Source organism: Podarcis erhardii (genome assembly GCF_964252035.2).
Source record: "Podarcis erhardii genome assembly, chromosome: Z".
Taxonomy (NCBI): domain Eukaryota; kingdom Metazoa; phylum Chordata; class Lepidosauria; order Squamata; family Lacertidae; genus Podarcis; species Podarcis erhardii.
Genome location: NC_138504.1, coordinates 29,172,780 through 29,188,226, shown reverse-complemented (window position 1 = coordinate 29,188,226; position 15,447 = coordinate 29,172,780). Strand labels below are relative to the sequence as shown.

The 15,447-nt window shown below is 43.1% G+C and overlaps 1 protein-coding gene across 1 annotated transcript in view; it reads left to right on the top strand.

Moving 5' to 3' along the window:
- The first annotated feature begins 520 nt into the window (after positions 1-520).
- ABCB7 (ATP binding cassette subfamily B member 7) overlaps positions 521-15,447 on the top strand; it is a 68,867-nt gene continuing 53,940 nt past the window's right edge. The window contains exons 1-2 of the mRNA XM_081847019.1: positions 521-720; positions 13,957-14,034. Coding sequence (XP_081703145.1) covers positions 562-720; positions 13,957-14,034 — 237 coding nt within the window. The 5' untranslated portion in view covers positions 521-561. The remainder of the gene's footprint in view (positions 721-13,956; positions 14,035-15,447) is intronic.

The window sequence follows — 15,447 nt, the reverse complement described above, 5'->3', positions numbered from 1 at the left end:
AAATAAGGTTACCCCTCCCCAGTGCCTAAGAAACTTATTTTTTGTTACTACTGAGGTTATTGGGTTTTTTTTTAATAGTTACTGATTCCAGCAAGAAACCAGCTTGGTTTCCCTGCTTCACTTACTTTTATTATTATTTGTTTATTCCATTTATATACTGCCCTTCCTCTTAGCTAGTGGGAGTTGTAGTTCAACAACGTCTGGGTTTCCAAGGTGAAGAAAGGCAGTTCTAGCCACTTACATTGGGAACCAACTACAGTATTTGGGATCCGTTTTTCTTATTATTATTTGATCTTCGAAGAGCCGGATTAATGAATAAAAGTAAATAAGGGTTGTGCACCCATGGTTCTCCTCTCCACCACCTCTACATCCTACCCTGCGGGGTAGACCAAGCAGATGCGTTACCAGGGGCCCGAGGTGACCCAGTGCGGCTTCTTTCTCCAGCCACGCGTTCCACCCACTTCCGGTGCCTCTCCTTCCCCCCTCTCTCTATCCTCGGCTCCGTTTCCTGTCCTCTGGCGCCCCGCGACTCTTCTTCCCCACCTCTCTGTGCTCGCCAACATGGCGGCGCTGAGGGCTCTGTCGGCGGCGGCACCGGGCATCTCGCCCGGTGCGGCTGCTTCTCCGCGGCATAGACTACTGCTGGCTTCATTGCTGTGGCGGCCGGCGGCGGGAGCTCACTCGTGGAAGTGGGGGCGTCCGCCCCGGAGGATATCGCAGGTGCACCGGTGGGACTGAGGCGGGCGAGCGGGCGGAGAGGTGGGCTCGCTCCGCCGCGGAAGGGTTGAGGGGAGGCTGAGGGGCGGGGAACGTCCTGAGGGGACCAAGGTCGGTTATTCCGCGCGGGTAAGACTTCGGGGAGATTGTAGTCGGAGGGTTACGAGGGTGCCCCAAGCGAGAGTCTCCTAAATGCGAAGCTGTGTGTCCCAGCCCTGATGTCTCTAAAAGAGGATTAGGTCATTCATGGAGGGTGATAAGGATCAATGCTTTCTTTCCACAGTGGCTGTGTCCTTCCTGCACGGCCAGAGGCAGCAATACTTCTGAATACCAGTTGTTAGAAACCTCAGGCGAGGCGAGTCCTGCTTGCGGGTTTCCCCATAATAGGCACCTGCTTAGCTTCTGCGAGAACAGGACTAGGTGGGCTATTGGCCTGATCCAGCGGGCTCCGCTTATGATCTTATGTAAAACCTAGTTCCTAATGTTTCTTATCACACTTGTTTGTGATCAAGGGACAGCAACGAAACTTTCCTCCTCCTCTTTCCTGGAGTGAATTCCAAGTTGTAAGCTCCTCTAGGTAGGGCTCTGGTGCTTTGCAAACTGATAGTGCTCTTTCGTAATGATAATAGTTGCTGCCGGACCGTCCTGGGCCTATATAGATAAGGGCAGCTGTGGATTCTCAAAAGCTGGGCTCGGTGGTAATGTCCCTTTTACTTTTTCCCACATGCTGGAATGTCTGCTGCCTGTGTGGAAATCAAAAGCTGCTAGTGTGAGAGAAAACTTTGCCCTCTGGTCACTTAGATGGCCCAGACCCACACATGGGCTTTATGGGGAGAGGTGCAGTTGTGTATCTGCAGTTGTAATAGCTATGTATTGTACAATAAATAAAATAACACGGCTCTTTGGGGGCAGACAATCCAGCCCCCCAGCAGACAAAAAAAAAAAAGCCTTATTGAGGATCTTATTGCAAATGTAAAATGTTGGTACTAGTATATAATGCCCAGTGCTTTTTTTCTAGAAAATAGGTGCTGTATCTCACCATCAAGTTACTGCAGTTAGTGCCACACTTTTCAAAAACAAAATAGAGGTGCTGGTGCTGCATACCCTTGAGTACTCCCTGAAAAAGCACTGGTGATGCCCTACATAGTAATAATCATATTAACATTTTTATTTTGCCCTTCTTCTCAAAGGAGCCCAGGGCGGCAAACACAAACAAGCAATTAAAACATCTTAAAATAATTCTAATACAGTGGTACCTCAGGTTACAGACACTTCAGGTTACTGACTCCGCTAACCCAGAAATAGTACCTCGGGTTAAGAACTTTGCTTCAGGATGAGAACAGAAATCGGGCGGCGGCAAAAGGCATGGCGGCAGTGGGAGGCCCCTTTAGCTAAAGTGGTGCTTCAGGTTAAGAACAGTTTCAGGTTAAGAACGGACCTCCGGAATGAATTAAGTTCTTAACCCGAGGTACCACTGTACAGACCTCGCCCTGGGAACCATGTTCTTGAAGGGACACTTTTTCCCATGTGTTTTAAACTGCATTTTACAATGAGAGGAATATACCTTTCTTGTAATACCACTGCTATGGATGTTTAGGAGGCTGCATATGTGAGAGGGGTTTCTCTGTGGTGGACATACGTCCAGACTTTTGGAAGGTGATGGGTACACGTAGGCTCTGTGATTTGATAATGAATAGGGTTTCATCAGATTTTATATTGTTAGCTCCCCTGGGCTCCTTTTAGGGAGGAGATTTGGGCTATAAAGGTTTCCCCTTTAATGGAAACTGACAGGAGACCAATGAAGAAAGAGAAATGTATCAAATAATCCTGTCCGTCAAAATTAAAAATGTATCACCTTTTACTTGTTTTTCACATGACATTTACTTTTATCTACTGAAGCGGGTGGTACTGTGGGTTAAACCACAGAGCCTAGGACTTGCTGATCAGATGGTCGACGGTTCGAATCCCCGCAACGGGGTGAGCTCCCGTTGCTCAGTCCCTGCTCCTGCCAACCTAGCAGTTCAAAAGCACGTCAAAGTGCAGGTAGATAAATAGGTACTGCTCCAGCAGGAAGGTAAACGGCGTTTCTGTGTGCTGCTCTGGTTCGCCAGAAGCGGCTTAGTCATGCTGGCCACATGATCCGGAAACTGTACGCCGGCTCCCACGGCCAATAAAGCGAGATGAGCGCCGCAACCCTAGAGTCGGGCACGACTGGACCTAATGGTCAGGGGTCCCTTTACCTTTACCTTTACTGTGATATTGTTTATTTTAAGAAATAGATCACAAAACAAAAGTACATATAAGGGTCATTCCACGCCAAATCACCTGATTTTAATACTCAACCGTGCTCTCACGACTCAGATTTTCTTCAAAATTTTTTTTTTCTGTAGATACTTATGAGATAACCTCAAATTAATTTTTATTTTATTTTTTGGTCCAAAATTGGGCGCAGGAGAATTTTTTTAACATTTCAACTTTTGCTTGATTTAGACTAATGCGATTTCTGTTTAGGAAAAAAACCTCCTGTTCTGCTTATTTTTCAACCAATTGGGCTTATTTGGGTATCAAAATAAAGCTATTTTTTGTCTCTTTCAAAATAAGGTATAAAAATGGTATTAAGTGCAACAGAAAAGGGTCATAGTGACCATTCATAGTGAATTTTAGTCATTTTATACCTCGGTAGGTTCAATAAGCCATAGCGTGCAAACCACAACTAACACATGTATCATACCTTTTTTTTTTATAGAATGGGCTAACCATGTACTTTTTATGTTTTATAAATAAGTGTGTTTTTGTGGTTATAAAATAAACTGATTTTGAAGTAATTTTTAAAACATATATATATATATATATATGCAGGTTTTGGTGTCCTCGGGTGTCTTCCCGTGTAAAAGTTGGGGTGTCTAGGCGACGTTTCGACGAGGTCTCACTCGTCATCTTCAGGCTGGTGCTTTCGGCTTCTTGTTACTGGAACAGAGCAGGATCTCAGTGTTTGAGTTCCTATAAATACTGTAGAGGGGGTGTGGTGTATAGCCTCCAATGTTCTGGGCAGAGAGGAAGTTCCCAGGCTAGTGTGCCTTTTCTTCTTTTGTTCCTTAATTACTTGAGAGATATCTTGAGTGATTTCTTGAGTGATATCCTGAGTACCACTTAGGTGGGTCATTAGGTGTGGATTAGTTGTTAAAGTCTTTGTGTCTTGACCTCTTGAACATTGTGAAGAGTTTTCCTGAGAAGATGGCTGTACTGTACTTAGTTGTGCTCTGGCTTGGCTTCGTGTATAGGGGCGAGCTGTGGTTTTGTGGCTTGTGTCAGCCAGGTCTGTGTAGGGATTGCAGGGGGGTGCAGCATCCGGAGGTGCCAATCCATGGTGGCACCTCCGGATGCTGCACCCCCCTGCAATCCCTACACAGACCTGGCTGACACAAGCCACAAAACCACAGCTCGCCCCTATACACGAAGCCAAGCCAGAGCACAACTAAGTACAGTACAGCCATCTTCTCAGGAAAACTCTTCACAAAGTTCAAGAGGTCAAGACACAAAGACTTTAACAACTAATCCACACCTAATGACCCACCTAAGTGGTACTCAGGATATCACTCAAGAAATCACTCAAGATATCTCTCAAGTAATTAAGGAACAAAAGAAGAAAAGGCACACTAGCCTGGGAACTTCCTCTCTGCCCAGAACATTGGAGGCTATACACCACACCCCCTCTACAGTATTTATAGGAACTCAAACACTGAGATCCTGCTCTGTTCCAGTAACAAGAAGCCGAAAGCACCAGCCTGAAGATGACGAGTGAGACCTCGTCGAAACGTCGCCTAGACACCCCAACTTTTACACGGGAAGACACCCGAGGACACCAAAACCTGCATTCCTGTACCCGTGAAAATCTACGAAAGCATATATATATATATATATATATATATATATATATATATATATATTTGTGTGTACAGGTTTAAGGTCTCTTTGAGCCTGAAATAACTCACACATTTGTGAGAATAGTTAAAATTGCACTCTCTTATGTTACACTGTCATCTGATGTTATTTTTACATTATTTCACTGTTAGCTTACCTTTGTAGTGAAAGGTTACATCATACTTTTTTTTCCAATTTCTGCACTTGTTTGTGGACCTTACCGTCTATGACATACATCCTTCCTAGTTGATGATGAAGGAAATGGAACTTCTCTGATTATATTTTCATAGGGCACCCAGTAGCAGTCATTCTTATTTGGCCAAAAATAGGTTAGTAAAGGATCAGGTGGATGCATGAACTGAACTTTAGCATGAGTGTAATGTAATGCAATATATTTTATGAAGAATACAATTCAGTATCTTTTGTGAAGGATTATTTATTACAACAGCAGTTATAAAGAAGAAATGTGAGACACATAGAAAAAATGAGATATACAAAAATTCTTACCATGTCAGTTAATACTTAGTTGGGTAACCTTTGGCCTTCCCATGGAGTGAACCAAGTTTTTTAGTTCTACAGCTGTAATAATGTGAAACCAAGATTGAATTATTGCCTCTATTAATTGGGTTTTATTGCTGGGTTGCTTCCAACCATCAAGTTTCTTTAGTTGGCTCCATAGATTTTTTATTGAGTTCAGGTATGGGCTATGTATTTTGGGGTATTTTCATTCCCATTAATGACTCAAATTCTGCCCACACTTTTTGCTGTCATACAACCCCAGATCATAACACTAACTGGGTGTTTCACGGTAGGTGTAATGCAAGTAGGATGTAAATCTTCTCTGATTCTCCTCCTCGCATATTTCATGCCATCACTACCAAGCAAGGAGATTTGGGTCTCATCACTCCAAATAACACTGCCCCATTGTTCCACTGTCCAGTTAACATGCGCTTTAGCCCAGTTTAATCTTTTCAACCTTTGTTTGAGAGATAACAGTGGCTTTTTCCTTGGAATTCTAGCATTTAGATCATATTCCTGCACTCTGTGCCGAACAATCCTTGCACTCAACTTCACATTACATTGCGCCATGTCATCTTGTATGCACCCAGATGATTTTCTTCTGTCATGTAGGCACAGTCTCTCAATTCTTCTATCTTCACTTGCTGTTGTGCACCTTTTCCTGCCTTTACCAGTCTGATTTTGTAGTGACTGAGTCTCCTTATACCTCTTCAGAAATTTAGAAATGCCACCTTTGGTTAAGTTTCCACCAATTTTTCTTCTACTTTCTTCATAACTGTAGCCTTGTTCACTTAGTAATACTGTTTTACATAGTACTTTCTGGGTGACCTTTCAACTCTTTGCACCATTCCTTTAATTTTATTATGTTTTACAAGCTCAATAAATGAAAGAACAAAAAACCCCCAACCAACTTGATAGCAATCACAAAACACACTGACAAATGTCCTTATTTATGTTGTAATATATAATCCTTCATAAAAGTTATTGCACTACATTCTTCATTAAATTATCTTTCCATTGATATATAATTTTATGATATTACTCCCAAAAAATGGTGTTATGAGCCATTATTGCCAAAACAAGATGACACCTGATTGGCTCTCTAAACACTCCTTTTTCTGGTTATTTGGCTATCACTTTTGGTAGAATACAGATAATGGAACAAACTTCATTGCATTACATTCTTCATTAAATTATCTTTCCATTGATATATAATTTTATGGTATTACTCAAAAAGAAAGTGGTGTTAGGAGTCACCAGACTTTGAAAATACACTTTCTCCAAAAGGTTTCTGCAATTTTGGCCACTAGTGTAGAATGCTGCTGCCAGAGTTTTGACTGGTATAGCTAAGAGAGATCATATTGTTACAAAGGTTGCGTACCACCCCAATCTCTGCCAAGTTGTAGCAAGATTCCAGAGGGTTCCTGGTGCTCACCCAGTGTTGTGTTTCTCTTGGGAGACTGAGGCACAGCGGAGACTACTGTCCTTAAAAAATGTGGTTTATTTTACACTTATTTACACCTAAAGCCTTCAGTGGAGGGGGCACAGAACATAATCCCCCAAGAGTGTCCCTGATGGCGTCTTTCAATAGCTTCAAGTGAGTTTGGGTCCAAAGCAGCAGCCAGTCATGGTCCCCAGTCTCTCAGTGCAGCCTCCTCCTGTCAGCATTGCATGGAGTCCCCCCCCCCCCTTGTTTCCAGAACACCTTGCCAAAAAATACCTCCCCTTCCATCTGTTTGTTCCCACCTTCTCCAGACCTCTGTTTCTTTAAAAAGGACACATTTTCCCTTTGCTTCCTGTAACATCCCCCTCCTAGCTCTGCTATTTCTTCTGCTAACTAACACACAGCTGGGGGAAGGACAGCACCTGCATGGTCAATTGTTCTTTAATGGCCCACCACTTAGTTTTCCTTGTGTTCTTAATGATATCACTACCAGTGGTCTCCTGAACAGGAGAACTGATTCAGCTTGTATTTTAAATCTAACATCTTGCATCTTCCCTTTATTCTCCAAAAATCAGCTAAATTCTACCACATTATTTATTTCTGACATGCACTAACTAGCAGTTATGGATGCCCTTGCACCCCCAAACTCTTTTAACCCAGATCTGTAACAATATTATACCAATTGTCAAATAACTGCATTAGCTGCTTATTCACTTTCAAGCCCAATTCAAGAGGCTTAAGTATATCCTTAAAGCCTTAAGCAGCTTGGTACCTGAACACCTGAAGGAGTATCTATCAGTCTGCTCAAACTTTAAGACTAGCGGACAGATCTCTTCTTCACATTCCTCTGTTGGCGAGGCTGAGCTTTCTCTGTGCCACCACCCTGTTTGTGGAATTCCCCCTCCTTACAGATATGTCAGGGGCCAGTACTGTTGTCATTTCGGTGTCATGTGAAGATAGACATGTTTGCTCAGGCTTTTAGATTTTTAAGAGGTGAGCATTTTATCCATTAACAAATTCTACATCCCAGAATTCCTGGAAAGTCACAAATGTTTAAAGTGGAGTCATAGTTCTTTAAATATGTGGTGTGAATGTGGTCCTAGTCTAGTCATTTCACAGGGTTGCCATTAGGACAGAATGAGTGGGGGTGGGTGGGCTTAGGGAATCATGTACACTAACCTAAGTTCTTTGGAGGGAAGGTGAGTTAAAATATATGGATCCTGTCACTACCATACTCTGCATTTGTGGGTTGATTCAAACAAGTAGATGAGTATCTCAGTCTTGAAAAGAAACTTGAAACAGTTACTACCTCATGTTGGTATATGAAGTATTTACCAACATTTACCAATCATTTCAATAACTGGAACAACTAATTACACCTTTAGCATTCTTGGCACATTCTGTACTCTGAAATGCTTTCCAGAAAGTAAATTATTTGCTCTGGCTGTTTGCAAACTAGTCAGCGTACAATATCCTCTCCAGTTTATCTGCTTTGTAGTACTCCTCGATAGTTTCAACCCTTGTCTATCTGTTTTATTGACATTTGTTCAGTGATTCTATCCTCCCCTAGCCTCAATTATGAATATTTATTTAGACTAGATTAGTATAAGTTTATAAGTCAAAATTCATAGTTGCAATTGAATAACTATTTAGGCTTTTAAGAATATTTGTTACATCAAATTATACTCATGGTTTAATTAATGATGTTTAATGAATTACTTTGCTTAGGGGGAAAAACAGAACGAAAGGAAGTACTACTTCACCTAGCATCACATAAGTAACCCACAGGCTATATCAGTGGCTGTTCACTGCCTCCAGTATCAGCCTTTGAATACCCATTGATGGAAATCAAAAGTGGTGAGGCCCTGCTTGCATTCTTAGCATAGGCATCTGGCTGGCAACTGTGAAAACAAATGTTGTACAGGATGAACCTTTGGTCAGATCCAGCAGGACTCCAAATACGTCCCCAAATGCATATTTGGATAAAAAGTGAGTCCCAGCTCTGAAAACAATGAAGCTGTTGAGTTAGATCAGTGGCTGCTTCCAGATTTTGGAACTCATTCCCAAGAGAAGTTAGACTGGCTTCCACCTTGCACTTCTGCTGGCATGTGAAGACTTTCTTGTTCCAACAGACTTTTGGAACTGCTTTAAATTAAAGAACTGGTGCCTGTTTTTATTGTAATTATTTGTATGGTTCTTGTTTTTATCTATAAGCTGCCTTGTGCCCCTGTCAGGGAAAAAAGCAGGGTAGTAGTAGTAGTAGTAATAATAATAATAATAATAATAATAGCCTATTTGAGGGGAAAGCGCTGAAGCAAAGTCTTGAGTGCACAGTCCTGTGTGGAGCTGTCCAAATGCTGAGGGTAGGTTCCTTAATAGAGATATAGCATGATTAAACAGATCCCTTTTTACATTTGTCAGGGTATAAAATAATGATGCCAACTTGGCCACATAGTATTATTTCTTGTAGCCTTTCTACTTTTATGATCATTTATATTTGCTTTCTGCTACCTCACCACTGGTTAATCTTTATCCAAATAAAAAAAATGATGAACTTTTAGAATATGTTCAAGTAAATTAACATAGTTTTTAGCTAATTAACTTATTTTAAATAGAACAGTTGAAACAATAGGCACTGAACTAAGATAAATAGGTGTGCCTATTTTTCTCTCCAAAGTAGCTATAATACTCGAAGTATTGAAAGATTATATGTATATAAGAATATGTTCTTAAATCTGTTTTGGCCAAAGTGTGCAGAAAAATTCTTCAGTTTTGTAAAACAAATTAATCTACCATATTTTTCGCTCTATAAGACGCACTTCCCCCCCCCCTCTAAAAATGAAGGGGAATGTGTGTGCGTCCTATGGAGCGAATGGAGAGCGAGAGGGGTCGGTGACCCCTCTCGCTCTCCAGGCTTCAGGGATAGCCACCTGAAGCCTTTGGAGCGCAGTGGGAACTCGGGCTGCACTCCAAAGGCTTCGGGTTCCTTTTGCTGAAGCCGGGAGAGCTGCGTCTTGAAGCACGACTGGCGGGGTCTGCACACTTGCCCCGAGGCAGCTGGGTGGGCTGAGGGAACTCTTCGGCTATGCAGACGAAGTGCGGCATCACTGCCTGGTAGCTCGAGCAGATGCCCATCAGCTCCGTGGGTTTGGCGGCGGCGGCAGCCATCAAGTGGGGAAAAGAGAAAAACAGCAAAAAAGGGAACGTCAAAAAAGAGTGCGCGTGCCAGAAAACCAGCACCCCGAGGAGCTCCTTGCGCTTGGGTCTCGCTTTGTGCTGCTGCTTATTCTTCGCTGCCTTGAGGTGTTTCTCTCTAATGCGAGGGAGACCCGGGCGAAAAAGGTGGGAAAGCTGCCGGAGGTGGGGCGAGAGGGTGGCTTCTGCTGCTTCGCAGCCGCAAAAGTGAGCTGGGGAGGAGGGTAAATCCTGCTGGTGGCGGCGACTGGCAGAAAGATGTGCGCGCTCCGCTGGTGTCCTCATGCCACGCTCTCTCTCTCGCCTGCCCACACAGGAGCATGCTCAGATGACAAGCAATGCCATTTAAAGGCGGGGAGGCCGCTTCCCTTCCACCTGACGACGACATAGACGCGCGCTCCCACCGCCCCTCTCCCTCGCCACCATGGGGGGATTGCTCTTCCAAGGAATGGCGGAAAGCCCCGCCAGCACCCACTGCAGAAACGGCCGGGGGAGGGAGCGAGGGAACCTGAAAGGCGATGCGGGGGGGGGGCGAGCCGAGGGACACGCCAAAACACGTTGCCCCTGCGTGCTGGGGGAGGGGGGTTCCTGGAGAAGAAGCAGCCCCTTTTTTGCAGGGGGAGGCGGCGAAGGCAGCTGGGAAAGCAGATGCGGAATAGCCGCAATGGGATTTCCCGACTTTTTTTAAAAAAAACTTTGAAGCAGCCACAGGGGAAGCATAGAATCATAGAAGTCCGACTTCGATCATAGAATTGTAGAGTTGGAAGGGGTCCCAAGGGTCATCTAGTCCAACCCACTGCAATGCTAGGGGATTTTATTAGCAGCGTTTACGGGGTTTAAGTGCGTGAGTGTGGATTTAAATCCCGCTCCCCACATGGTCTGTTTCCTTCCTCTTTGCAGCCCCAAATTCTGGCTGCTGTTATCCCACCTGCACTGGGGATGATTTTCACACACAAACAAGACTTAAGACGGCAAAAAGATCAGTGCAGACATACATTTTGTCGCTTGCAAAGCAGCGCTTGGTTTTGTCAACCCGATTTGGAAGGAAGATGTCTGGTTGGTCTGGGGCTCCATCGCTTCAGCCCCCCTAACCCTAGCCTTGTGCTGCAAAATGGATCCCCACATCAATTCTCTTGATTTCCCCCCCTAAAAACTAGGTGCGCCCTATGGTCCGGTGCGCCCTATGGAGCAAAAAATACAGTAAATACAATTTTCATCATCTGTGTGTTTACTGTCATATTAAATATTGCCACGTTCAAGGAATTGAAAGTAGATCAGAGGCATAGCAGGAGCATATATATTATGCAGTCTGTCCTTCATTGTTTCCAGGAACATTTCCACAAAAAGTAATAGCATGGTCAGACGGTGTACACTTTGGGATCACTTTGGCAGAACTTCGTTGGCAAGCTTATCATAATAAATAAATAAATTCAGGCACAACAGGCACACACAATACAGTGTCTGAGACCTTTGGAGTATAGGTCCCATATTAGTAGATCATATACATTAGAACCACTTCATTTACATTTAGTGCTTGTGTAGAAGGATTTTTCAGTGCTTTTGACAAGTGTGGGGGGAAATATGTAGTAAGATATTCTCATATATTCAACCAATACACAATTAAATACAAATTTAAGTGCTTTCCACCCCTGTTTAACTTTCATGTTGCAGACATTCAGGCTTAAAATACAGTGGTACCTCGGTTTTCGAGCGTCTCCATTGACAAACATTTCAGTTTTCAGACACCATAAATCCAGGAATAAATGCTTCCGTTTTTGAATGTGCCTCGGAAGTTGAACATGAAACATGGCTTCCATATTGAGTTTTCCGTTTTGAGGCTTCCATTTTGAGTTTTGGGTTTTCAAATGTTTCAGAACTCAGAACTCTGGAATAGATAACGTTGGAAAATTGAGGTACCACTTTTTAAATGTTTTGTCTGGTTTGTCTTCAGTTTGTATGCTCTTTGAGGATAATAGACTAGGGAGCAAAGTAGCCTGGGTTTGTCAAAATAATACTGTCTTTAAGCAATGTAAATATCTCTTACAATAGAGTTATGAGCCACAGTAAAAGAAATAAAGAAAGGACACATTACACACCATAGCTTTTCTGCTAGAACATATTTGACACAGTTGCATCATCTGAAAAATGTGAACTGGACCAGGGTTCTGAAATGCAGACAGCAGCATGGTTAACAACATGTCATCTTATGTGGAATATGATATATATGAAAAATGATTGTTCTGTGATCATGCCCGCAGTCATAGGTTAAGGTCAGTTTGAGAATCCCTGGGTTATATGAGGTTAATATGACAAGTACGCAACTGGCTACCATCCCCTGACCCTTAAACCCATTACACATTAGAAACTACCACGAGGATTGATGGGACTTGCCAGGAAATGTGTGTAAAATAAGCATGTAAGAGGGGTATTTACTAGTCAAGGATAATGAACAACGGCCCTACAGTGAGGTAACAAGGAGATCTGCTAACAATGTAATCCATGCTGTTCAGCAGAAAATCCATATATTTGTTGATAACCCAAAGTTTGAGCACAAACACCCAAGAAACAAAGAAAATTCAGAGGGAGTGGAAATTCAGTGTGTTTGATTGGAAAACCCCCAGATATAATTAAAAGAACAAAAGCAAAGTTCTTATGACTATTATACATTTTTATATTGTTATTTCCAGTAATATAAAGGGGATGGCGCTTGTTTGTTTTTTCCTCTTGGGTGTTTTTCTACCCTTCATCAGGGAGAGATAGTTGGTTTTTCTTAGGGTCTTACCTGCTAGCCTTTTTAAAGAACTGGCGAGGAACTACCTTGAGACAAGTCCTCTATGTCCTTGTTCACATACCACATTAACCAGAGCATGAAAGAGCAGCATGCTGCTGCTGGGGGACAAGCTGTTGTCTGACTGGTCAAGTAGAAGCCAAGTTTTGCTCTTGGCTTACTATTTATGGTTTGTTTGGAGAACACAAATCATTAGCCTGGGTTTGGACTACATAACAAGCCAGACCATGGCTTTTTCCCTAGCAGCAGTAGTGGGGAACGAGTGAAGCACCTGTCAGCACACAAGAAGGTAAGTGTTTGCTGGATCAAAGCAAAGACTCATCTAGTCCAGCATCCTGTTTTCGAAGAGGCTAAGCAGATACCCATTATGAGAAACCCACAAACAGGTCTTACCTCTCCTGCGGTTTCTGGCAACTGGTATTCAGAAATATTGCTGCCTCTGACCGTGCAAATAGGACATAGCCATTGTCCAGCACCCTGTTCTCATGATGGACAACCAGATGCCCCAATGGGAAGCCACGAGCAGGACCCAAGTGAAAGAGCTCTCTCCCCTCTTGTGGTTTATATGCACTGTGGTTTAATGAGATGCGCAAACCAGACCTGGGAGTCAAAATCCCTAGCCTGGGTTTTGTATATAGATCATAGCAAGTACAAGAGCATGAAAATATGCTCTGAAGAAATGAGTTATTAAAAAAAATTAAATTCACATGGTATATGGGGAAGGAAAGATTAAGTTGGAAGAGACTGGGCCTTCCAGAACACAAAAGAACACAAGCCTGGTGGAAATACAAGTGAAAGAAGGAGAAGGTTCGTTGCCATTTAGCATTTTAAATACAGTGGTGCCTCGCAAGACGAAATTAATCCGTTCCGCGATTCTCTTCGTCTAGCGGTTTTTTCGTCTTGCGAAGCAAGCCCATTGACATCTTAGCGGATTAGCGCTATTAGCGGTCTAGCGGCTTTTAGCAATCAGCTGAGAAGCGGCTTATCAGCGGAACAGCTGATAAGCGGCTTAGCGCTTAGGGAAAGGGCGGAAAAAAGCGGGGGGGGGACCACGGGAACTCGCAAGATTTTTTCGTCTTGCGAAGCAACCCCATAGAGAAATTCGTTTAGCGAAGCGCCTCCAAAACGGAAAACCCTTTCGTCTAGCGGGTTTTCCGTCTTGCGAGGCGTTCGTCTTGCGGGGCACCACTGTAGTTAGACACATTTTATTTTACACCTGCTCCCCAGTCAGTAGTCTTCATATATTCTTTTGTTCCTTTCCAGAAGCAAATGGTCTTTAAGTGTGCTAGGATGTACACATAAAATGCTTGGAGTATTAGCTGTTCATGGACTTTGTGCTCTTATGTACCAGAGTCTCTTTTATCCTTTTCAGATTCCACCAATATTAAATCAACTCCCATGGCAAAGTTCAGGGAGATCCTATTCAAGACAACTATTGGATGCTGCAAAGGTAGGATTGAGCTCTTCTGTTAGTGAAGAAAAAACAACAACCTGCCTAGACCATCTTCTGATGTATGCCATACATTTTGCTTAATCTGCATAACTTTTATCTTATAACTTAAGAAGAATCCTATTCACTGTTCTTCTTTCATTCTGCACATGCACCATGAACATTATATTAATAATAGGTGCCAAAAAGTATTCACTGGGGAAAATATTCCTTAAACAGGCACCACAACTGAGAAGTCCCTGCCTCCACCCATCTCACCTCAGGCAGCTGAGACAACCAAATAAGAGCTTCTGAGCATAACTCATGTAAATGGGCAGGCTAATGTTGAAATGGGCAATCCTTCAGTTATCCAGGTCCCATACCACTAGCCCATGAGTAGGCAAACCAAGGCCCGGGGGCCACAGACGGCCCTATTGCCTTCTAAATCCGGCCTACAGACAGTCCGGGAACCAGTGTGTTTTTACATTAGTAGAATGTGTCCTTTTATTTAAAAGGCATCTCTGGGTTATTTGTGGGGCCTGCCTGGTGTTTTTACATGAGTAGAATGTGTGCTTTTATTTAAAATGCACCTTTGCATTTTTTGTGGGGCATAGGAATTCATTCATTCCCCCCCCCCAAAGAAAATATAGTCCGGCCCCCCACAAGGTTTGAGGGACAGTGGACCAGCCCCTTGCTGAAAAAGTTTGCTGACCCCTGCACTAGCCCTTCCATTTGTGATTGGAAATAGGCTAGGATCTTATGGAGGAATTTCGGCAAGGCATGTTCCCACTCACTGTCACAGCCTTGGTTTACAATCATAATCCACTCCAGAGGTCTGTTTGTAAACCAAAACAGGTTGTAACCCAAGGCGTGCTTTCGCCAATGAGGCTTCCCAAAAAAAATTGTTCGTAATAAAAAAAAAGGGTTGTAATCCAAAAAAAAAAAAAAGGGTTGCAAACCGGGACACGCACTTCCAGGTTTGATGTGTTTGTAATCCAAAATGTATGCAAACCAAGGTACCACTGTATTTTGAACTAACTGAAATTTCAAATAGTCTTCAAAGGCAGTCCCATGTAGTGTAAATTACAGTAGTCTAACCTGGAGCATTACCAGAGTTTGAGTAACTGGCTAACCTGTTTCTGTCTAGGAAGGGCTGCAGTTTACGTAAGAGTCCTAACTGGTGAAAGCTTACTACATGCCATAGAGGCCATATGGGCCTCCAGGAATGTAATTGGATTTTATAAACATCCACAAGCTTCAGGGGAAGTGCAGTTTCAACTAGACAAACCACCCAGCAGCAGTACTTTTGTCTTTATCTGGATTGAGTACCAATTTTATTGGTCCTTGTCTAGTTCATTATTTATGCTAGTATATTGTACATGATATTGGGACGCGGGTGGCGCTGTGGGTAAAGCCTCAGTGCCTAGGGCTTGC